This window comes from Diadema antillarum, unplaced genomic scaffold, assembly GCF_040938485.1.
Source record: "Diadema antillarum isolate AM-2024a unplaced genomic scaffold, OU_Dant_1.0 seq00000207_RagTag, whole genome shotgun sequence".
NCBI classification, from domain to species: Eukaryota; Metazoa; Echinodermata; class Echinoidea; order Diadematoida; family Diadematidae; genus Diadema; species Diadema antillarum.
This window is the reverse complement of record NW_027271266.1, coordinates 688478-714782: the sequence shown is the minus strand read 5'-3', so window position 1 is coordinate 714782 and position 26305 is coordinate 688478. Positions and strand designations below refer to the sequence as shown.

At 38.2% G+C, this 26305-nt stretch overlaps 1 protein-coding gene across 1 annotated transcript; it reads left to right on the top strand.

Annotated features, from left to right (window-relative positions):
- Positions 1 to 379: 379 nt before the first annotated feature.
- LOC139728961 (mitochondrial inner membrane m-AAA protease component AFG3L2-like) lies at positions 380 to 26305 on the top strand. The gene is made up of 16 exons (XM_071639888.1): positions 380 to 499; positions 1952 to 2114; positions 3282 to 3583; positions 11981 to 12049; positions 12794 to 12918; positions 13698 to 13868; positions 14896 to 14998; positions 15885 to 16022; positions 17829 to 17982; positions 18839 to 18968; positions 19552 to 19649; positions 20398 to 20508; positions 21172 to 21287; positions 23391 to 23591; positions 24152 to 24346; positions 25156 to 26305. Exons 1-16 carry the CDS (start codon positions 416 to 418, stop codon positions 25381 to 25383), a joined length of 2388 nt encoding a protein of 795 aa, XP_071495989.1. The 5' UTR covers positions 380 to 415; the 3' UTR covers positions 25384 to 26305.

Here is a 26305-nt window from a genome sequence, read left to right as displayed (position 1 = left end):
CAACCCCCCCCCCCCCCCCACCCCCCTAGATCCGCTTCTGGTCATAGGTATGACATTAAACCCTCTTAGTTGACACTTCTGCGAAACAATCTCACTCGCAATTTGTATGCTAGTGTGACTGATCCATGACCGCTTGGACTGGCACAGTTCCGCTTTGAAGACACCATAGAAGTACGGGTATTTCGTAATCGCGCAATTTAGACGATCATGATTCTGCTGTTATGTACAAGCGCCGCAGCGCACACGTACACAATCGTACGAGAGCTAGAGGGGTTGAATGACATAAGATACAGAAACAACGCTGCGCTGCAGGTGCATGAACGTTTATACACGTATATACCTGGATAAGAAGAAGTTGCTGGCTGTGCTGTGATACATGCATACCTAGCAGTTTGCTGCTGCAAAATCTTTAATAATGGCGCATAATTGTATTCGACTGCATGGCACAGTAGAGCGACTTTTGAGCAGAAGTCTGGGACAAAGTGTCAAAGTGAAGCAGGTAAGTTAGGGAACAGTTTCGACGCCTTTCAATGTTCATGCATGATGATGTAACCGGTGAAGTTAATCGCACTTGTTGTAGCTCTACGGTAGTTGTACTGTGTAGTTTTGTACTTGTCTGGTTGGCGTTGCCTCAAAACAAAAAGGTAAATTTAGTTGCAAGTAAGAAATAGTTCTACAATGTATCATTGGCCACGTACAAGACTGTAGATTCCCTATGAGTGTTAACAGTTGTTAGACGCCTGTTACATTAATTACATGAGCTGAGATGATTTCTGTGAAATGATAACCCATCAATCTGTCACTGAGATTAGGATGCCATTGAAAATGTTTATGTTCATATTAATAACATTAGAAAGTTTGGCAGTCTAACAGTTAGGAGTTCGAATTTAACGGAAGAAGCCATGCACAGTTTTGACCTAAAACTTAAACTTTATGTAAATTTTGATATATTAAGTTACAAAATTATATTCTCGCCTGTTTCAGCTTCTCTACAATGACAATGTCATTACAAAGAATTTATAATGCAGTTACGCCCATGAATAATTGCAATAAACAATTTGTAGAGCTAGTGCAAGCAGAGAGAGTGAATAAATTTACCAGTCTGAGATTTCCTCACAGCTCATCATATGCACGTGTACATTACATACCTTGGTACATACCTGCCTGTTGTGGAAACACGTTCTGCTGAAATTAGCCAGAAAACTTTCTATAATGTTTAGACCCTAGATGCTCCTGGCCTGATTGAGTTGTGAAACAAAAAATGTTGATATTTCCCCTCAGCAGTTGTTGTACATCTGTAGAATCTGCAAGTTATTTATTTATTTTTTTTTTTGTAGCTTGTTTTCTCTCTCTCTCGCCCTCTTATTGCTCCAACCGAGAGAGAAGAAAGAACAAACAATAACAACTCACCAAGGATTTAATTTACAGCATTTGTCTAACACACAGATCAGGAGGGCACGCTGTATACCAGTCATGGCAATACATCAGAGTGGCCGTGGTTGGCTAATTTCTGCAGATGATGCGTGAATGCTATTCATATGCTCATTCACATGTAGGCATGGGGAGTCATGTGTGAATGTGTAGCAAATCAATAATATGTGACTTCCGTAGACATCAGGCAATATTTAAGACAATAATTTCACTGTTAGTGTTAATATTAAACCAATGTTGATTTTGCACTGTCTTCGAAAAGCTGACTAAACATGTGCAAATGAGTACAGTCCTTTCATTCCTAGAGGTGGCTTTCCTCTATTCGTAATTGCTTTTTATACAATTTGCTTTTTTGCAGTTTCTCATTTGTTAAATCATCCTAAGAATATTCTTGACTATTAACGATCGTGAGTTATACCCTGAGTTGATGGCTGCAAACACTCCAGAAAACTTGTGACCATTTTTCAGTTGTTCAGTACAGTGTGTTTCACATGTATGATGCACTGCTTCTTCTTTGCAGCTGAGATTATTAAGCAGCAGCTCAGATGTCAACAGCAGTGTATGGAAGTTATCAAGTCTTATAACCAGGCTGAGGTTGGCCGCCAAACCACCTAAAGGCTTTGAGAAGTTCTTCCCAGATGCCAAGCAGGCAGCCAAGAAGCCCAAGACAGCCAAAGAAGCATGTAAATATCAAGCCATTATAGTTACATTGTATATCAATCATCATCAGAACTTTGTGTTTAGTGATTTTTATTTCCCTGTGTATATGTACAATTGTATGTCTCTGTGTGCGTGTGTGTGGTGAAAGAACAGCAATAAGCTTCTGTTCTAAGTGCTGAGTTTGTTGCACATGTGTAACCTTTCATAATGTACCTGTCTGCAAAAATGTGTGCAAAAATGTAGAAAAAGGTTACAAGAGGTGATGCACTTAAAAAAACATCACTTGTCATCCATCCAATTTTACTTTACTACCAATAGTCAAATACAGCTGAGTTTGGTTCATAGTACTGAAAGCTTTTACATGACAAAGCATCTATTACATGTGCTTTATCAAATTACATAAATTCCCATACAGCGTTAAAGGTCACTCCAACCAAATTGTTGTAAAAGTCCTCACCATGGCAGTTTATCTTTTTCTTTCTTTCTTTTTCAAGATAGAGTTCATTCAAATCCTCTTTGGAGGTGTGTTGGTTTATCAATCTAGGCTCCTGAAGCAAAGCTGTGTGCTGTAAAGGTCACTTTTGCTTTAGTGTTATATCTTGGAAAGATTTAGCTACTTTTCAGCCACTATCATTTTGGTTACAGCATCCTCAGTGTTCCTTTAAGACCACTGAGGAATACTGCCCTGGCTATTCCATCTCTTTAAAAAAAAAATTAAACATTCGTGAGGTGATTCCTGCTTGGGGAGAAGGGTGGGGGGGGGGGCACATAAATGTATGAATTGCCAAGCAATGAACATTACTAGTTTCTCCAAAAGGATACTCTGGCCTTAAGTCATTGGTGAGAGAGGAACAGCTTTGAATATGATTCCTAATCATAAACCTTGCCATTTACATGCATATAATAAGGCTGTATGATGCAATAGTGTTATGGGTATTTCATCAACCCCTAATGATACCTCACTTGCAGTTATAGAGACCCCCATTGCCATGACTCTTCCCCTAGATATTTCAAAGGATCTTATATAAGTGTCCCCCCCCCCCCATTTTCACCGTCAATTGTCGGTATTCGATTGCAATATATAGAAATTATCTAGTTAAGAGCATCATAATCCACATTACCATGACCTGTCATCATGATTTTATCAAAACATTGATTGAAACCTTGTTCCCATTGTTAAAAATGATTAGCGGAGTCTTCCAGACCACCCCCTAGCAGGAGCAATGGCAAGCAGGAGGCCGAGAGCGGGAGTCGGGATGGCAACAAAGGGTTCGGTGAGGACCTCTGGAAGAGCCTCCTGTCGCAGAGCAAAGGAGGGGGCGGGGCGGGGGGCAACAGACCCCCCATAGACGAGAAGAATCGGCAGCAGCTCATGTTCAGCGTGGCCGTGACGATAGCTGGCGCTGTCGCCGTGGGTTACCTGATGATGGGGGGCTCGGCTGTGGAGATCACTTGGAAGGACTTTGTCAATGACTACCTCACAGCTGGACAGGTAAAGCTAGAATTATTGAGTCAGTCCTCATTAAATCACATGATAATGTGAAGTTGATTAATACTTTTCAAGCTAACTAGCCCATTAATATATGGCCATTTTTACAATCAGTGGTGTAAAACACGGTTTTGGCACTAATTGGTGTATAACTTTCTTATACACTGACAGATATGCATTATTTTTTCTCATAAACTTACCACCCACAGTGTCTACCTTGGGTACCTTAATGAACTTTCCTCTCTTTTTCTTTCAGATGTGGCATACACTTACATGCTTGAAATCCAACACTTTTGGTGTATGCACTCTGACATGGTTTTTTTTGTCAGACCTAGCATATTAAATTGTTTATTCCTTTTCATTATTTTTGTTGTTGTGGTGATAGACAGGTATCCAACATTAAGAACTATTATGTCTACCAGGTTCTGCTTTGTCTTCTTAAAAGACTGAAATTGTCCAAACTTTATGTTTCGGAGGTGACATTTTCCGTTAACAATTAGCACCTCTTTTGAGTTAGCTCTTGCTCACAATTATAAAATTCAACTTTGCTAATTTCCATCAAAACAGAATAGTAATCAATCTGACTTAACTTCGATCCAAAGATTATTTGATTCAAATAGCTTATTATTTTTTGGTGAGTGTTTATAAATTTATGCAACTTTTCCGTTAACTTTTCTGTCACCTCCGAGACAACAGATTTATGTATTTGATTTTTTTATTCTTGACATCAGTTATACATTACATTTACAAAAATGTAACATATCCCCTCACATTATCTCTGAAGGAAGGTAGTAGAAATATAGCCTGTTGTTTTCATTTCGGAGCAATTTACAATTTTCCGTTAACACTTGTCACCTCCGAAACAATCGTCACCTCCGAAACAACAAGCGTATTATATTTGATAATTTCTCGAAGACAAAGCAATTTTGTTTGATTCTGTCCAATTGACAGGAATCTCTTTTGGATGAAAATAGTAATATGGCAACAGGAAGTGAGAATTTTCTAGAGATTAATAAAAGATCTAATAAAAACTAAGAATTACTGTTTCGGAGGTGACAAAACACTGTTAACAAGAGTTTTTGCTCATTTCTATTGAAGAGAAACCATATCATGTACACCAATGGTTTCATTTATTTTAGTAACATAAGTCTCAAAGTGGAGAAATCAACTAACACACTCTCACTTTTATCTTTATTACTATACTGTACGTTTTAGGGCAAATCTACATTTTTTCACTTTTTTAACAAAGAGAATGCACAAAATACACCCATCTGTTGTATATATAATATTGTAATCAAGATCAATTCTCCTGCTTTAGTTAAGTAAACATATAGATGCTTTCATCTTAGAAGCTTGATTTCCAATTTAAGCAATTTAGTTGTGAAGATTTACCAATCACAGCTTTCCACGTAGGTTGCTTTTTCTTGTGTTTCGGAGGTGACATTGTTTGTTAACACCATATTGTTATGTGATAGTGAAAGGCAAGACTTCAGTTCCTTTTCACTATCTATTAACATTTTCATATACATTTAATATCTACAAAATCATCACAATAGAAGTGACTTTTGTAGATATACCTAGCTCACCAGAATTCCCTTGATACCAAAGTGATACATGAGGCAGTTCATGCATGCCCTAGGCCACAATCTTAAAAAAATCATAAAATAATCAAACTCCACAAAAAGGCCACATGCCTATAGCTGGTGCACAACTTGTTCTTGAATTCTTAGTTGTTGTTTTTCCATGTACAACGTGGTAATCATAAACAAAATTATGTGATTTTTTTTTTTACATATGACAATAATTATTACATTTTCCAAGTTGAACCAACTGTTTATGACATTGTATTTTTAAGATTATTGAAGTTATCTGACAACTAAAGTGAACAGAGGAACAAGTCCCCAGGACTGGAAAGGGAAAGATCAAAAAAAAAAAAAAAAGATTTGTAGTTCTATCTCAATATAATTGTGAGGACGTGTTTACCTTGTTTTGTTATATGTTTTATCTTAGAATTTGGCTTTAAGTACTGGAATTTCAAGGAAAAGAAAATGGTTTCTTAAAGGACAAGTCCACCTTCATATACATGTGGATTGAGTGAATGCAACAACATTAGTAGAACACATCATTGAAAGTTTGGGAAATTGGACAATCCATTCAAAAGTTATGTTTTTTTTAAAGTATCTATGCAATCACTGCTGGATGAGACGACTACGACAGTGTATGATGTCACATGCATACAACGATATAAAGAAAATATAAGTGAATTTCACAAAACTTTACTTTTTGAAAAAAGTGCACATTTCTTCAACTTGCTGCTGATGTATGTTAGGGCAATATTATTCACCCTGCCTTCCAAAAGAGAGAAGTCAAGTGTTCTTTTGTTATGCAAGAAGAGTGAAAATATGTTGAATTTTCTTGATACTTTCTCTATATCCTTGTACACGTGTGACATCACAAGCTATAGAAGTCTTCTCATTCAGCTTTGACTGAGCAGAAACTTCAAAAATTCATAACTCTGGAACAGATTGCCTTATTTTCCTCAAACTCTCACTGATGTGTTTTACTAATATTGCTGTATTTACTCAACCCTCGTGTCTATTGAGGTGAACTTGTCCTTTTTCGGTCCCTTATAGGGTTATTTGAGACCAGTTTGTGTCCGGGACCTTCTGAGAAGTTGATGGGTAAAATTACTTAACAAAAAAAAAAAAAATTTCCCCATAAGTTCACACAAAAGCATTATGCTGCTCTCTTCATCTGGGAAACACAAACTGTTGTCTTAACCAAACTGTAAAAACTTGCTAAAGATTAGTATGAATTACAATCTAAAACAAAATATGAGCTGGTATCCACTATCATGAAAGAGAATAAGGTCAATTCCAGCGTAACGGACATGACATTCAGACCACTTTTTTGTGATTCAAACCATCACACAGTAAAATTGGGAGTCTCCAAAAGATTCTAATTGAGTTTATCAGACACATTTAAGTATATGTAATGTACACAGAAAATTTCATGGAAATTTATCAAGTGGTTGTTGAGAAATTGCATTTTTAGCGAGCGTAACGGACATGACACTAAATGGACAAGGCATTTTGATCTACTTACCATTATGAAAATTCCTGTGAATTTTTGGATAAGATGCAGCTGGTTTTGGTCTTGATTAAACCTTGAGGTCATGCTTTACTCATAAAGTCCTAATTTAGAGTAGTTTTACTGTTCATTCTTTTTTAATAGTTTAAAATATTGTGTAACGGACATGACACTTCGAGTGTAACGGACATGACAGTTTTGTCCACTTTTTGTAAGCTAAGAGAATTTTGTTATTACAAGATATAGCAGATATTCAATTGTTGGCATAGTAAGGTTAGAACATAGGGACGCACATCATAACGGCAATCATGTAATATTTCTTATATTTATATCATTTTAGGGGGGTTAGTCTTTGTATATATTTACAAAACAAAGAAATATAAAACAAATTCGCTCCTGCACCAGCTAGCTACAATTAGTGACAAATTTCCAGTTACTACCACCCACCATAGCAAAATAGGACATATTACTATCTTATACTATGGTTATTTTTTTCTTAGTGGCCTAATATTTGATACTTAGTATTATACACTAGCGTAACGGACATGACACCCTTGTAAGGTGAACCATATTTTCACTTCTTTGTTTCAAAATAAAAAGATTAAAATAAATGCACACTGCTAACTACATTATGTTCTTGAACAAAACATCAAAAAGTCCTTTTATTGCAGATTTCAGTGATCTAACAGCTACTCTAAAGCACATGGAGTACAATGCCCAGAGTACCACAATGGCATACATGTACAACACAGAAGACCATGTCTCCATATCTGCGGATAGGCAAAGAAAACAGAACGAACCAGATCTGTATGAAATAAAAAGTTTGAATACAACATCATTAAAATGCACTCAGGATTGCATCAACTTTTATGCAATGAAACAGGACCACAAAACTGTTTGGTACCATTATCAAAATAGTGTTATCATCTGAAAGAAATAAGGTATGTAAATTTCATTTCTGCAAAGTTCTTTCATTTGGCATTAATGTCATCCTTGGAGTAGAATCATCCTTTGTTATCCAATCTTGGATAGACTATTGTAAAAACTTCCACTGCTAGTACCAGTACTTTATCATTGTCAACAAATGCTTTCTTTTCTTGGCTAGAAGTGAATGATCAAGCCCCTCTTTTTTCTGAGAATTTTCACGACATATAATCCATTTCCATGTAGAGTGGTCACCTGGGCAACAAAGTATTTCTTGTTTTCTTCACGGCAAATTCAGCTTGTTCAAATTGTATAATCAACTTATTGCTTGCCTAGGCACTTCTTAGGCTTGCAAGAGTGGTGTACTGGTTACATTATTCTCACAAGCTTGTGAGTAGGACTTTTTGAAATACTGGATGCTTTCCGTACCAACTGGTTGTATATGAATTATGATTATACAGTGTACCTTTAAGTGGATAAACATCTTCTCATTGCATCTCAAAATTGTGCTTTTTGTACGATTCTGTGCACTGTCATATATACCGGTATATCCCTTGGCATAGAGGTACATCTAGTTTAGTTGTATTGATGAAATGGATAGGCAGCATTCAGACTGACTTTCTCTGACGATAGAGCTACATGTACTGTCAACAACAAAGCAAACAATTCCATTCTCAGCCCTCTTGGCAAGTGATATCTCATTAAACGTGCCACTGAAGGTGTGGATTTATAGAGTCATAGAGATGAGAGATGTAGCACAAACTTTAAAAAAAAAAAAATTATGAGGCAACACCATCATTGAAGACAGTGATGCTGGATTCTTTGTTGTTGTGTCATCAGTGATCATGTTCATTGGATGCACGAGGATCCATTTGTGCAGGAGTTCCTGGCTGTTGTGTTGACTCCATGGCGGATATGTGTTAAATGTGGTCTACAATGTACTTATATGTAGAAAGTGCTCATTTAAAGTATTGAAGGGAAGGCCAGCAGTGGAAACTCCATTGTCTAAATACTCCTTGGAATGACAGCTGCTGTTTATCAGTCAGGATTACAAGAGGTGGGAATGGATCAAACCGGTGTAACAGGGTACAGTAGCAAGATCATCTGAAATCAACAGTCTTCCAGTGGCAGAAAGCATAGTCTGCTTGTTTTTGTTTTATTGAGTGATGTGCAGACTTAATTATTTACTCAAGTATAAAAATGTCCTACTATGCTCAAGCAATTAAAACTAATCACCACCCTGTTTCACTGGGCCACAGTGTTATTTCTGCCACTTGTCTAATATGAGGTGTCATGTCCGTTACGCAAAGTGTCATGTCCGTTACGCCATTTACAGGAAAACTAGAAGTGGTATAGAAAAGTGGTTTTCACACATGCAAGGGGATTCAATCCTAACATAGAAAATGAATTTGCAGCAACTTTACACTAATTTCCTCTTGGCTATGAAAACTTGTAGTAAAAAACGTAACGGACATGACGCTTCAAATGTTATAGAAATCACACAACTTTGAGGATCAATGGGTCAAAAACTGATGAATGCTAAGGAAGTTGGTTGTGATTTTCCGTTGATATATACATTGGACTATAATTTAAAAGCTGAACAAGGCCTCTAGGACATATCTGGCCTTCTTTAGAGACAGGAACACTAAACTCTTTAAAAATAGCCAAATTTTTGCATCATTGCAACACATCATACAGTATTTTCATTGACTGAGAAAAATACAAAATTTTGTAATGACAAAGATGCGACTAGTGAAAAATGAAAATATATATGTTACTTTCTCAGAATATTTGAGAACTTAAGTGAAACTCAAAACTTCATTTTTTCACCAAAGTGAACATTTCTCATGGAATTGCCCATAACTAAACAAAATAACAAGTAAGAACTGTAAGAAAGATCTTATATTTGAAAATTAAAGCCATGAGGAAAGACATGAATGTTCACAATATATTAGTTAGCACCTGAGATGTTGGGTTGTCTCTGTGTTGTGTCACCTCCAAAACAATGAAATGATTTTTTCTTATCTTGTACTTTTTACTCTCAAAAGTGACTAATATATATATGATTTGCTGGTAATTTTCAAGCAATTCAGAAAGATACATAAAATACATTTTAGTAATGTCAATAGTTTAAATGCATCTGGTATTATAGAAAATTTATCCCAGATGAACCAAACACCTTTCACCAATATTATAACATTTGTATGGTGGCTATCAAGAATGATGAAGAATTCATGAACATCCTTGAATTAATCTATTTATAATACTATGTGCAAACAAAAACATAATACAAGTCAAATAAGAATTTTTGCTGTTGGCATTCATAACCTATGTCCCCACCAAAAAATTACAATGGTACCCTCCGCAACGATAACTTTAAAGATAGTGAATCAATCTAAAATACAATTTGAGGGATTGAAAATATAACTCATTTCCCACACCTTACAGAAAACCCCATTCAATTTGCTTCAGAGGTCAAAGAGAAATGAAAATTTTTGTAGAGCATGTCAGGAATCCCTTCCCTCCAACTTCTGTATATTGTGTTTACACATTAATATGCAGTTCCAAGAGCATCCAAGTGCTAAACTTGGAAGAATCAGACTCCTGACATCCTTTATAACAATCCACATTTCTTTGAGACCACTTAACCAAATTGACTGGGGCTTTCTGCAAAATAGAGCTAAGATGTTATAATTTAAGACCCCAAAGGAGATTTTAGCTGATTTAATCATGTTGGGTGCTATCAATGCCAAAGTCTAATTGTAAATTTGGGGGGGGGGGGGGGGGGGGGACATACACTATATGAATACTTGAACACGATGTTAACATTGAATGTCACCTCCGAAACAAAGTTATTCTTCCCTGGTGTTGTGGAATAAAATGTTCTGAGAGCAAAGAAACATTACTAAAATGATCTTACACCCTCATTTCAATATAAGGTAGAAAATGGAATGCCATGTTTCTTCAGGTTACAATATCTAGCTTATGTCCGTCATATTCTTACTGTAAATGAATATTTCAACACAATGTTAACATTGAATGTCACCTCCGAAACGAAGTGATTCTTCCCTGGTGTTGTGGAATAAAACGTTCTGAGAGCAAAGAAACATTACTAAAATAATCTCACACCCTCATCTCAATTTAAGGTAGAAAATGGAATGCCATGTTTCTTCAGATTACAATATTTAGCTTAAAACCTTCGTCCAAATGGAAGGCAAACTACCGGTACCCATGCTAATTAATGAAGTGTAAAAAAACACTTGTTCTGTGTGGTTTATCTGCTTGAAACAGGAGTTAATTTCTTGTTCTCGAGTTATAATTATTAAAAACATTGATAAAACGAAGAAGTTTTGTGTTATTGTCACTTATTCTCAAAAAAACTGAGTGTTAATATCAATGTCACCTCCGAAACATTCTATTATGTTAACTGTCACCTCCGAAACATCCATGTGTGAAAAATCCAAGATTTAAAGAAATGATTGGAATTTCATTTAACCTACATAGGAAGGTAGCCCTTCTTAAAGACTTGTTATAGTATAGATTTTGACCTGGATTGCCCTCCAATAAATAGTTAAAATCTTAAAAATTGCATGTCAATTGGTATTTTTACCAAAAATTTATAAATCTCATGTATTTTTTTTTTTAAATCACTTTATATTCAACCCCCAAATAGTTTTGATTCACAAACTATATATTGTTGTTAACCATATAAACTTTGCATGGTGAAGTTTGACTACAGAGTTTTGTCATTATGGTGCAGTTCATGAAAACAAAATTTTGCTTAAATTTACTTCAGGTGCCAGGGTTTTCCTTAAATTACACCAATAACTCTTCAGCTTTAAGGTCTGAAATGTTATTTTTTCAAAAATTTGAATACTTTCCAACAGGAATCAAACAGAATAATGAAAAAATATTTTGTTTGAAATTTTGACCCTCTGAGTACAAAAGTTACACCACTGATCGTAAAAAAGGCCATATGCCATAGTAGTTTATTTTGCATTGTGTTGTGTCCATCACTGTGTCTGTATCTTAAAATGCTTCTTCTCAACCACTTCTTGAATGATAGTGATTCTATTTATTCTGTTTAGTAGGGCTGTTATGAAGAGACTGTTGAGGGCCTCTTTCCTAAATAACAAAATTTATTGACCATGTGATATTTTCAAACCGTCAGTGAAAATATACTTTAATGATTGTCCAATGCTGAAGTGTGTTATTGTGATTATGCATAGATTACGCACATGCATAGAGACGTGAATTATATTTTGTGATATGTGCTATGTAGATATGATTTGCTGATCCTTATTATGCAGTGTATTCAAGAAATGTGAGCATTTTTTTATTATATTTATCATCGTTACACTTTGCTTTCACATTTGCTCTGTGCAGGTTGAAAGAGTGGAAGTTGTGAACAAGAAGTTTGTGAGAGTTTGGCTGAAGACCGGTCACTCTAAAGGGGTAAGATATTCCATGCTGTATGCCTCTGTCACTCTTTGCACCAAGCATTCATGTCTTTTGTCGACCATCTTTTCCATATGAATTCTAAGATGGGTCACAGTGATCAATTAGGATGTACCATAATTCAGTGTAATAAAAGTAAAAAAAACCAAAACAATCCATTTGCATATGTTTACCTTCTTTTTTTTCACAGTGGATGAAAAATGAAACTTTACAATAATCTTATGATCGGTGATGTTTTTACTCTATATACCATGATATAAAGAAACAGACCTCTTTTCCAAAGAGAGGTTATTATACTGTGTGATGAAAAGGGCTATATGGCTTTTGTGCAAGTTGTCTTTAAGCAGCTTTTCTTGTCTTCTGTTATTGATTGCCATAGATAATAATTGCACTAAAATTAGGTAATAGCATATGATCACATAAAAAACAAGAAACATCAAAAGGAAGCCTTCATCTTCATCTTGCAGTTAGCTGCATAGAAGTCTACTTGAATTCCCTTCCACATTGTAAGAGTGCTCATAGTATCTCTTACTCACTTGCAATGCAGTAAAGGATGCGAGTATTAAAAACATGCTATGACCTTTTGTGTAAGGACGTATTATTTGGATGAGTCATCATCAGTGCCACAACATGCCTATTCCCAACTTGTATGTCAACACCCCAGCCACCTTGCGTCATACTCTGTCATTTGATGGCTGCCTTTGACTTTAATAACTCTTTCAAAATGTTCATGGCTCACAGCGCTACGTGTGGTTTAACATTGGAAGTGTAGACACCTTCGAGAGGAACCTGGAGGGAGCGCAGGCTAACCTGGGCATTGAACCACCGAACTACTTGTCCGTAGTATACAGCTCGGAGAGCGATGGGTGAGTAGCTGTACTGGGCTTAGTGTATAGTGATGAACAGCACTGAAAAGAAAGGATAAATGCTTACCATAATATGAGTATTGTACTGAGTTAAAAATTTGGTCAGTGTTTCTTTCTACTTGTTACTCTCTTTTGATATACTTTTAATATACATGTAAAATGAAAGTCTTGGATTCTACTGAAAAATGACTTGTTATATGAAGAAATTGCACCTTACCTGATCTCACTTAATCTGTTTTACTTTTACCCATTTGGTAACTGTTTCATGTTGATCTGTCAGTTTGAAATTAAGTTGCATAATGAAGTGGCTGATAAAGAGAAATGCTGTCACTTTGTACACACAGTCATGGACCTACTTAACCACTGATTGGATTTGACTCTGCAGTAGAGTAAAAGTGTGAAAAGAAGAATTGGGAATCCTACACCTTGAGTGGATGAAAGGAAAGTCGATATATAGGTTTATGCTTGATATCAACTGCATGTTTGATAACTTTATGCAATAGGGGCATGACTCTGTCTTGCATGGCCAATAGCATTTAAAGTCTACATTTTTACTAATTACAATTACTGTAGCAGCAACCAAGATTCTTGATGGTTGTTGACTGGCTGCCAATTTAAAAACTTATGACTGGCACTTATGAGTTGAGTTAATGCTTTCAAAAGGGATGGAGGGTTCTCAGGTAATGTGCAAAGTGCATTGAAGATAACCAAGACACAAAAAAGGCACAAGTTGCTAGTACTTTAAACTTGTTCTTCATCCCCCCCCCCCCCCTTTGCAGGTCATTCCTGATGAGTCTCATTCCCACAGCACTCATGATTGGCTTCTTCCTATACCTCTTCCGCAACAACCCTGCCACCGGTGGGCGGGCCGGGCGGGGCAAGGGCGGCATCTTTGGTTTCGGCGAGTCCACGGCCAAGATCTTGAAGGAGGACGTCGGTGTGAGATTCAGGTCAGTCACATTGGCTTGTTTTGAAGGGGGAAATTACTTACAGAGAGAACGTCATTCCTTTTCGTAAGATCTGCATCCTCTCTTTGAACCCACTGAGGACAAGCTGATTTTGCTATAACAGGCATTTTCCACAGACACCTGCCCAAGTATACTCGTGACTAGTCTACAACATGTACAATCTGTTAGGGGTAGCAGCTCTCATTTGCCTGTCATTGCAGGGTTCCAAGCAGAGAAGGGTTTATTGAAGCTGATTGATGACAGCTTCATGTTCCAAGACATGTTGTAATATTCTTTTCAAAAGCCCACTGTGAAGGTGAATACTCTTTTTTGCCCTCACTCATGAGAGGCATGTAAGATGTAAAGAAATGGACGCTTAAATAAATTCTGATAATATGTCCGTTTCTTGTTGCTGTAATTTTATAAAGTTTGATCTGCAAGTTTGTACTGTCCACTTTTTGTCTGTATGGCAGCTTGAGACATGATGTGGTGTTACATGAAATCATTGACAGTGGAAGGCAATTATCTGCAGGATGATATTGTACCAGTTTTCAGTTAGCAATGATCTGCAATGACCCCTACAGACTAATCTAAACATAGAGTATGGTAATCTTTTAGTTATAGGACCAGTCAAAAACAGCCAAGCGGAAAGTAGTAACTTACATGTAGGAATGGCATGAACAGAATTTTTTTTTTTTCATTTGGTTGAAAAGAGTACACATTCACTTGTACATTTCAATATGCACCTAGATCAAACACTATATTTATAACATGATTTTCATAAAGACCTATCCAATTTTTCAATCACCTCAGTTACTAGACAATATCAAGAGAAGGTCTGCAATGACTGTTATTTGCACATGGTCAGATTGCAACTGTGAACTGGTTTATAATCATAAGGAGGCCGAGGAGAGAGATACTATGTAAAGTAGAATTTTATCACCCATCAGAGGAGACCCTGATTTCCCAGCGCATACAAAAATATGAGTATGAGGTTTATTGGTAAACTTCTGTCATGTTCTCACCACAGAGACGTGGCTGGTTGCGAAGAAGCCAAACTGGAAATCATGGAGTTTGTCAACTTCCTCAAGAACCCACAGAAGTATGCAGATTTGGGAGCCAAGATTCCCAAGGTAAGCTGGTAGCTGCATTGTGACCTTCGTTGTATGTGGTAGGTTATGTGTAAAAGGCTAGTTATATTTGTGAGCTCAGTGTATGAGATTTATTCAAATATCAGTAACAGTGTCACAGACAATCATATGGTTATTGTCGTTTAATATTCTACATTGATGAAGAAGTTGTATGCCGTTGTACTGAGTCATGGATACAAAACCACCTTCGATACATCAGACCATTTCACTGTAAACTTTGCCTGCCTTACTCTTACAGTGTTGAGTGCCATTTGAGCTGGGTGTCTGTTGTAGATATATGTTAGAGTTTGGGAAGTGAAACTTGGTGTATACAACTGTAGTTCAATGAGCAAATGTTTTAAGTACCATGTGCGTATGTTAATCCTCAGTCTGGCAACAACAAATTTAGCTAGCAGTTGTGATCTTTCAAGTGGTTTATTAGTTTTGATGAGACTTCCAGTTAGAAAGTAGAATAGATATCTCATCTATTATATAAGACCTTGGTGAGGGTCTATGATATTGTGTTTGTTTCCAATGACTGCACTGCACTGCAGGATGACAGTCATTATTTTTATTTCCTCTTTTGAAAAATTCCATGTTTTACTGCAGCTTTGTTCTGACTTTAAGCAGACCATCTAATTAGCTGCCTTATTTTTCGACATGACTTACATATGTTGGTCTTGGTCATGTGCACATCACCGTAACACACGTATCAGGTCCATGTAGCCATGATTGCCCCCGGTAAGTCAAGTCTTATGGAAAGTTCATGTAACTTTTAAGAGCAATGCTGTCTTCGGAAAGTGTGGTACCATTGATCTGCAAAGTGAGGATGTTTGCTAAATGATACTGCCATCATCACAAACATTTCATCATTTTTGTTTTGGAATAGGGAGCCATCTTGTCAGGCCCACCAGGCACAGGAAAGACATTACTCGCCAAAGCCACGGCGGGAGAAGCCAACGTCCCATTCATCACCGTCAATGGCTCAGAGTTCTTGGAGATGTTTGTTGGCGTGGGCCCATCGAGGGTAAGAAAAACTTGTCGTCATGCAATGCAGTCGTACTACCCAGCTGTGGCTATACTTGGTAGGCAGACAATGTTTTATAAAGTAGATATGCAATTCATGTTCTCTTGTGTACACCAGTACTGCAGGCATTGCGGGATGTTTTTCCAATTGTGTGGGTAGCAAATTTCCCCCAAATTACATGATGCGATGATGTAAAAACCAATGCTGTCACATGGCTATGCCAAACAAGTAAAACACAAGAAATTTGCCAGGCATATTCAGGTACCTGGTATTGTGATGTGCCAACACATTATTATTAAGTGAAAATCATGATTCTGTAACATCCAGGAAATGTAAGAAAAACAGTCCTTATGCACTCGTGTGTTCAAAGTGAACAAATGTATTTGTGCCATGATAGAGTTCAAATAAATACTCAGTTTACTGTGGTGCCAATAATTAATGCACAAGTCACATGCTAGTGGGGAAGATATTTACTCATCGTCAGTATCAGCATTCGTGCTCTTGTCTGCATTGGAATGGCAGCTTCAGCTAATTTGATTTTGCCATGTGTGATTTCTCCTTATATAATTAGGAAGTTTTTAATCATTTTGCTATCAACTTTTTTGTTCATCCCTGTTGAAATCATTTCATTGTCTTTATCCTTTCTGTGTTATCATTTTCCTTGATATTGTGCTAGTCAATTCATCAAGAATTAGATTTTCATTGTCACAATATGACATCAGGAAGCCTATCATGTTATTAAAATGAAAATTTGACAAATGTTTTGTTTAAGAACAATTTTTTTTTTTTTTTTTACAGGATGCAATATCTAAAAGTAATATATCTTTATCATTTATACATTCTGCCAATAATTATACCCCCGCCAAACGAAGTTTGAAGGGGGTATATAGGAATCAGCGGACGGTCGGGCGGTCGGGCGGTCGGTCCGTTGCAAATCTTGCATCGCGAACTACTTCCTCAGTTTTCAACCGATTCCCATAAAACATGGCACAGATGTGTGCCTTGGGTTGTAGATGTGCAAGACGTATTTTTTGACAGTACCCAAAAGTACGTTGCCATAGTAACGGCATATTATGGGCAAAAATGGGTACAAATCTTGCGTCGCGAACTCCTCCCACAGTTTTTAATCAATTTTAAGAAATTAGGTACAGATGTTCATCTGAATATGTTAATGTGCAAGACACATATTTCCGCAGTGGCAAAAAGTGCGTTGCCATGGTAACGGCATGTTATTGGTAAAATATAGGGCAAAATGCTTCATGGCAAAACTGCTTCATCAGTGTTCTTCCAATTCTCATGGAATTCATATTGAATGTTTGTCTTAGGATATAGGTCAGCATGACACATTTCTTGACAGTGACAAAAGTATGTTGCCATGGTAACAGCTCACATATTATGAGCCAAAATGATGGAAAATTTTGTGTTGCAAACTACTTCCTCAGTTTTTGCCCAATTTCCATGAAACTTGGTACAGATGTGTGCCTTTGGTTGTAGATGTGCAAGACGCATTTTTCGACAGTACCCGAAAGTACGTTGCCATGGTAACGGCATATTAATGGCAGATGATCAAGGAAAGATCTTGCGGATTTAACTACTTCCTCAGTTTTTTGACCAAAGCTTATGAAATGTTGTTTTGACCAAAGCTTATGAAATGTTGTTTGGCGGGGGTATAACCAGTCGCTGTAGCGACATTTCTAGTTTACTCAGTTATTGCCTATTGAAAGGGGAAAATGTTGCCTGCACATTCTAACATTTCTACGACTCTTGATATATTTAATGTAAATTCAATTTCTTTTGCAATCATAGGTGAGAGACATGTTTTCCATGGCAAGGAAGAATGCTCCATGCATCCTGTTTGTGGATGAGATCGATGCAGTGGGGCGGAAGAGGGGACGAAGCAACTTTGGGGGACAGAGCGAACAGGAGAACACACTCAATCAGCTCCTGGTGGAGATGGATGGTGAGTGTTGAAGCGAGGACATAATGATGATAATATAGCATTTTTGTGTAGTGCAATTCAACTAAAAAATAGGTTCTCCAAGCACTTTACATGCATAAATGTCCATACACAATACCGACTGAAATCGAAACCATATAACATAAGGGCAAAATTTTAGGATACTCATGAAATTACTCAGAGTTGTATTACCAGCTAAACGAAAATGTGTGCAACCCGCTAACGAAAATGTGTGCAACCCACTGAAGCTCTGCTTCAGTGGGTTGCACTTTATGGCAGCATGAAGCTGTGTGAGGGAAGCATCTAACAAAGGAATGTACGTCACGTCGAGACCAGCTGAAACCGAGTTGGCCAAACTCTTTGTATGGATACCATGGTTGCGAACACAGTTAGGCACAGCTACTTTGAATTTGCAAAAGTAGTCTAACCAGCTACACGTAACCATCTTCCTGCTATGCCGTGTTATCATCATGGACTGGGGCAGATTACTTAACCCACTGAGGACGGGCTGATATTGCTCAAACACACATTTCCCATAGACACCTTCCCAAGTATACTGGGAACTTGTCTTCAATGGGTTAAGAGTACTTGTTTCAGAGCTCCTCTTGTGCAGTTGTATTGGGCTTGGCTTATGTCATGAATTGAACGTGCTGCATTACTACTTATCATGTCTTTAGGGAGCAATGAACTCACCCGAAAGTGCATTGCCCAAACTCTTCATAAAACAGATCTGTTGGCAGACAACTACCACAAACATCCTACAAAGCATATCAATACTGACAACACTCTGTGAAAAAGAAAATTTCCTCTACATTCAACACCACTTGGTTTTCTTCTTCTTTCATGTCCACTTCTATAGGCTTCAACACAACCACCAATGTCGTCGTTCTTGCCGGTACAAACCGTCCAGACATCCTAGACCCTGCCCTGCTAAGACCAGGGCGGTTTGACAGACAAATCTATATAGGGGCACCGGACATCAAGGGCAGGTAAGGCCATCATCTCATTGATACTTTAGGTGTCTCCTGTCACCAGAGTGATATAAACATTACTGTAACATGCAGTGTATTTTATAAGTCACTTTGATAATAGTAATAAAATAATATATCGTAATTACAAAGCACATATCATTGAAAAAAGAGAGAAAATTAATATCTCTGTGCACTTTGAAGGAAGGAAAATTTAGAAATTGAGGAAAATAGACATACATGTAAGAGAGAAGGAGACAAAACGTTGACATACAGCACAAAACCTTCAGAATCCACTGTCAAGTTAAAAATACATTTTCAATAGACTCTTAAAATCATCTACTGTTTCAACCTGCTTGAGATGCATTGGTAATTTGTTCCATAGGTCTGTGGCTGCCATTAGAAATATCTTGCTCCATTAAAAAAAAAATAAAATAAAAAAAGAATTGTTGAGATTGTGGGGATGGCTAAAAGAGATTTTGACTGAGAGCAAAGGTTTCTTGCTGGATGGTATTTTGTGGATGGCAGATCTTTCTGTATACCTGCCTACATGTCAGTCAAGGATTAATTTGAAGTATATGCCATGTCTGTGTGCACCCTTCAGGGCGTCCATCTTCAAGGTACATCTGAAGCCACTGAAGACAGAGATTAACATGGAACAGATGTCAAGGAAGTTGGCTGCTCTCACCCCAGGCTTTACTGGTAGGAAGAAAATACTGTGAACACATCTCTGTCTCTCACTCTCGCTATATATTTCTGTTGATGTGCATCTATTAACATCTGAATGCTGCACGCTGGCAGTGGTCCGACGGTCCCTGACCAGTAAAAATCACTGTCCTTTTCTGAAATGGACCAGTAAAAAATGGAAAAACTGGGTACCTACTGGTCAGACAGACAAGTCGCACCAATGGAAAAAATGGGTTAGTATGCAGCCCTGTATCTCTATTGTTGTGCTTCCTTTTGCTCTTTATTGAAGTTGATTTTGAATTTTCGTTGATATGTCATCATTATAACTATCAAAACTGCTATGGCTGTAGTTCCATGATCAGTTTAGGGAATTCATTTGTTAGAGGTCAGTTTTCATTGCTACTGATTGACAAATTGCCCCACATTCTGGTGGGATATGTTTGCCCATGATTTCTTGTGTCATGGCTACTATTGAAACACTGATCAATTTAGTGCTGGTTTCAGTTGATGTAGAGCAATTTGTCAATCAGTTGCAATAAAAATAACTCGATACAAGAATTTTATGAATAGGTCAGTTTTTGTTTGTTTCAATGTCTTGCTATTGCTTTTTCATTGTTGGAATGCTGAGTCCAGTCAGATTATAAGAGTCCTCGTATAAGAGTCCTTGTATGAAGTATCGATTTCAGTTGAGATTGTCATCAGATTTATTGTCTTTTGGGTACATGCCTGCTATAAAAGAGATACCATGTCTGTGCTTTGACAGGCGCTGATATCGCCAACGTGTGCAATGAGGCTGCACTGATAGCTGCTAGGCATGGCTTCGACAAGATTGAGTCATCGCACTTCGAGGCTGCCATAGAGAGAGTAGTAGCAGGTAAGTTTTCATTTGCCACCTGGGTTGATGCAAATGAAATGTTGATGTGTGATTTCAGAATGAAGGCCTGCTTATTCACTAACAGAAAGGAAAATGTTCGGCTTTGCATTTTTTCCCCCTTGATTGAAAATCCACAGAACTGTAAATTCATATGTTTCATTGAATTACCTCATTTACCTTGGACTACTTAATTTCTGAGACTTCGAATGTAGTATTGCATTGATATGTATAACGATTGGATTACAGTGAATCATGGTACTTATTTAAACTGCTGTGAGGCTGTCATGAAGGTTGTGAATATGTACTTGAATCATTAATCACTATTCATGACATCTCATGAACAACACGAGTTAATTAGGAGTGCCTTCCAACCATAGACTAGCAAGAGGGATGGACAAAGTTAAATTTTTGTGTGATGCCTTCATCACCAATTTGTGTTCTCTTGCCGTTTATGTCAGTTTAATGGGGGTGTTATGTGTGAGGATCACCAAGGTAAATAATGTCTCCACTTCACCAACGCGCATTTGAATAAATTTGTTGGTGAGATAATCTTCCATAAAGTGAATGTTTCCAAGAAGTAAATGCCATCATTCATACTGACTGTACGGCAAATCCAGGGTCTGATCAAACAGTGTTTGAACTCTCTGTTCTGCTATGATGCAGGTCTGGAGAAAAAGACCCAAGTGCTGCAGCCTGAGGAGAAGAAGACGGTGGCTTACCACGAAGCGGGCCATGCCGTGTCCGGCTGGTTCCTGGAACACGCTGATCCCCTCCTCAAGGTGAGATCAGTGAAAACAGTATGGGGGAACCCCATATAAACAAAATCATGTGGACCTGCGAATTTATGTCTATATATCCGTTACCTCATAAATGTACTACAAAATAGACCAGCTAAATACAGTCGTTGAAAATCGTGACTGCTTATTACCACGTTCAAAGTGATAACTCTGATTGCCATTTAGCTTCATAAGATTTGTATTTGTGCGCACAAAGAGCTGATACAAGAACCAAAGATGGCAGCATTCATGACTGCAATACTCCGATGAGAATTATTCATGCTCAGGTTGTGATTCTGTGCTGAGAGGGTAATGTGATTTTTTGTCTCGCCCACCGGAGGTGAAGGCGAGACTAAGGGATCCAAATGGCGTCCGTCCGTCGTCCGTCACAAATGTTAAAGTTTACCTGCAAGACTCTCTTATGATGCATAACTTGGCAACTGTTACAGCAATGGCAGCCACACTTGGGTGATAGAAGCACTAGGGGTATCTTCATGTTATGGTGTTGTCGGAGGTCATGTGATGATGTCAAAGGTCATTTGAGGTCATATGTTAAAGAGTATGTGCAAGACTCTCTTTTCTATGTTAAAGTTTACCTGCAAGACTCTCTTTTGACAAATAACTTCACATAAGTTGCTTGGATTACAACCTAACTTGGGTCATAGATGCACTGGGGGTACCTTCATGTTATGTTGCCGTTGGAGGTCACAGGATAAGGTCAAAGGTAATTTGACGTCATACGTTAAAGTTTACTTGCAAGACTCTTATCACACGTAACTCGACACATGTTGCTTCAATGGCAATCAAACTTGGGTGATGGATGCACTGGGGGTACCTTCATGTTATGGTGCAGTAAGAGGTCACATGATAAGGTCAAAGGTCATTTCAGGTCATACGTTACAGTTTACTTGCAAGAATGTCACAGACAGGGGTCAACGAACTTTTAGGGCCCAATGTTAAGTTTTTATGGCGCGTTTTGATTATGGCTCATAACTTTTGATCCCTTTGTCTGTTTGTGACCAAACTTGGATGGTAGATGTCCCTTGGGGAGATGAAGGTCATCACAAGGTCAAAGGTCACATACAGTGGTCAACGAACTTTTAGGGCCCAATGTTAAGTTTTTAAGGGCGCGTTTCGATTGTGGTTCAGAACTTTTGCTCCCTATGTCCGTTTGTGACCAAACTTGGACGGTAGATGTCCCTTGGGGAATTAAAGGTCATCACAAGGTCAAAGGTCACAGAAAGGGTCAACAAATTTTTAGGGCCCATTAAGTTTTTCTGGCGCGTTTTGATTATGGCTCATAAGTTTTGATCCCTTTGTCTGTTTGTGACCAAACTTGGATGGTAAATGTCCCTTGGGGAGTTGAAGGTCACCACAAGGTCAAAGGTCATAGGCGGGTCAATGAACTTCTGGGAGTTAGAAAAATATCAATTTCTTGTACGCGAATGGGCAAGACACAATTTGGCACTTGCCTTGTTTTTTCTAGGAGCACTTGGCTGCTGCTTATCATAAATAAGATGAGAATGTGTAAATGTTCAGTCACAAGTCACTCTTAGTGGCCACATCTTTAGAGATTTTGGCACATCTGTATCAGTTGGTACCCAAGAAATCATGCAAGCATTCATTCATATCTCACAGTGGCCCATTTCATTAAAGAGGCTAGGAAGGCAACTCTTGCTGGATTGTCATTTTCTGTACTAAAAGCCAATCAGGAAGCTGGCTTCTTGCATCATCATGACACTCCATTGCAGCAGAAGTTGTTATTGTAGTAAATCTGTATTAGATGGAGCCATAGTGTAGTCAAGCACTTAACTTGCAGTTTGACTCCGTATGAGAAACTGTTGTATGTATTCACTTGATGTGATGTAAATATCTAATCTTGTATTCTTAGTTCTTTTATAATTTTCAAAATGTATTTTAGAGGTATGTGTTAATAACAACTGTATGTCACATCTTGTAGTTTTTACATTTATCATTGTAGTGTATGCTCCCTCATTTTAATGGATATGTTTAAGTGTGTGGGCATACATTTTTTTTTTTTCTGAAGAATACAAACTTGGTTAATGAGAATTGGTAATAGCAAGACCCATGTCATATTTGCTGTAGGTGTCCATCATTCCGAGAGGCAAGGGTTTGGGCTACGCCCAGTACCTCCCGAAGGAACACTTCCTGTTCACCAAGGAACAGATGCTGGACCGGATGTGCATGACGCTCGGGGGCCGTGTCTCCGAGCAGATCTTCTTCGGCAAGATCACGACGGGGGCCCAGGACGACCTCAAGAAGGTCACCCAGATGGCATATGCACAGGTCAGTGGTCATGCAGAATATTCTGTACTTGGTATAGAGTACCAAAGTTGGATGTCATAATCATTCATCTGGTTCTAAACAACTTCACCTGGCCAAACTGTTTATGTGCACTCGTGGTTCCAACCCAAGTTATGACAAAAGACTGACATCATCACTTTGGGTACTCTAAAACGAGTGCCCACAAATCTTAATCATGTCCAGGTCTATGAAAACTCAAAGGAAAGTGACACACACACACACACAAAAAAAAAAAACCCTGTACCATTTCATTGTAAGTGAGTGATAGTGCAGTAATGCGAGTTTACAGAGACAGTAGTTTTCATCATTTACCAGGTATTATTGAGCAAGTGAAATTACAGGATGTTTATGATGACCTTTAAATGTACAATTTGCTTCCACTCTCAGAGATGACCTGTCTATATAAACTAAGATAACCAAAGGTTTGTTAAGGGTTTCCAAAAGAACCTTGTGCAACCCCTCTTCCACCTTTACAAAGCTTCTCCAAGACTGACATTAATAGCTTTACAAATGTGTCTTGTTTTAAATTTTTTTTCTTACAGGTGGTCCAGTTCGGCATGAGTGATAAGGTCGGCAACGTCTCGTTTGACATGCCGCAGCAGGGGGAGATGGTGCTGGAGAAGCCGTACAGTGAGCAGACGGCCCAGATGATTGACGAGGAGGTGCGCGCCATCATCCGGACAGCCTACGACAGGACCATGGCCCTTCTTGCCGACAAGAAAGAGAGCGTAGAAAAGGTGAGTGGCAGGATTCAGCTGTTCATTTCATCTCTATCTCCATCTCCCGAAATAAAAGTTGGTAACTTCCCTCTTTTGGCGAGTCCTCTGAAGGTCCATAGAATTATTATCAGAGTGGTAATGTTCTTATCATTTCAATTCCAAGTGCCTCCTGGCGTGATGAGAAAAAACTTCAATACATGTAATTCTAAACTTACTTTTCACTTGTTTTTCATGAAACAGTTAATGCATCTGATCGGGCTTAAGGTCAAAGTTTTTTTGTTTTTTTTTAAAAATTCAGATACAATTTAAGGACTACTGATTGAATCTTTATGGTGTGTTTGAGTGATATTCAAGTCAAAACTTGTAATACCAGATTAAACATACTTTTATTGGTGAACTTCCACAACTAAATGTTTGTGACATATTGTCACAATACGCAGGTTGCTATACACATAAGGGATACAAAGTAGTAATCGTCTCGTAAGTTTGAACAACTAAGTTGGCGTGAGAAACTTTACCTGAAAGGTTACCAGAAGAGAGCAAATAATGTATACAGCTTATATTTTGATAGCGAGTCTACTTTTACGCAAATATGGACTTTTGACAATATTATGAGTGTTTAAATTTGTGATTGTGGAATACAGTAATGAACAGAGAGTGTATGTGTACATGTTGCATTCATGCTGGAATCAGAGTTAATATGTTTGCGTGTTGTTAAATTCACGAATGGCACCCAACTCGCGAAATTTAGTGAAAATTAAAACCCTGTGAGATATGCAACATTATCATTAAGAGGAACACATCTTGCCTCCCTATTTGCTGGACAGGTTGCCCTGCGACTCCTGGAGAGAGAGGTTCTAAACAAGGATGACATGGTGGAGCTTCTCGGCAAGCGACCGTTCTTGGAGAAGACCACTTACGAGGAGTTTGTCGAGGGGACTGGCAGCCTGGAGGAGGACACCTCCCTCCCACCGGGGCTAGAGGGATGGAACGAGGACAGGGACAGGAAGGACAAAGATGGGCTCAAGGAGGACAAGAATCTGGGTGTGGCATAGCAGAGGGGTGCTTGGGGGAACCCCAGCTCTGTTAGAGGAGGATCGGAAGTGGAGTGACTGTTGTATTCCGTGGTATGCACTCGTTTGAGAAGGAACAGTGCCTGGAGAGTGGATTCGAAGGAGGAAAAAAGAACTGTGTGGAGATGAGTGAAACATTAGTAATGCTCAGATGCGAAATCTGAGGTTCTGTCCATAACAGGACCAACTTACCACCCCTAGTTGGGTGATCAAGTTTAACTTCATTTGAAAACCAGATGGCTGTATGCACTGAACAAAGTTTATTCAGATGGGGGCTTTTATGCTTCGCCTCTCGTGACTTTTGATCCATCGCTAAAGGTCGACGTTATTCACAATTAACCAGGTGTCAAGGTGTCAAAAGACTGTGGGTCCAAGAAGAGATATTATAGTGTTTCGTGCTCATCCACAGTTAAGGCCTCATTATTTTGTGGCACTTGTTAAGTCATGGGCTGGATTCTTTATGTGTCACAGCCAAATTTGCGCTGGTAATAGAGTTTGAGCGAGATTAAGGGACTAGCGACTACCAGGAATCCAGTGTGAATTAGGTGTGAGGAGAAAAAAATGAACTGTGAATTGCATATCCTAGAAATTAAACACACATGTATGTGTTGTGTCATCTGCTTTTATTTATTTCTTCAGTTGGAAGCACACAATGAAGTAATGATTTAATTTAACTCTTTTTTTTTTGACGGTCTTTTTTGAGGGCCCTCTGTTGTGTTCGCTTGTACTTCGTTGACATCATCAATGAAATCTGATTGACTTTGCCATAGTGACCATCAAATGAAGATGTCCATGGCTATGATATCAAATGTTATGACCATCATGTGTGTGCACACTCACAGTTACATTTTGAAACTTCACTGGCAGATGGTTTAAGTCAGTGACAGTTTCAGTCAGGAATTTT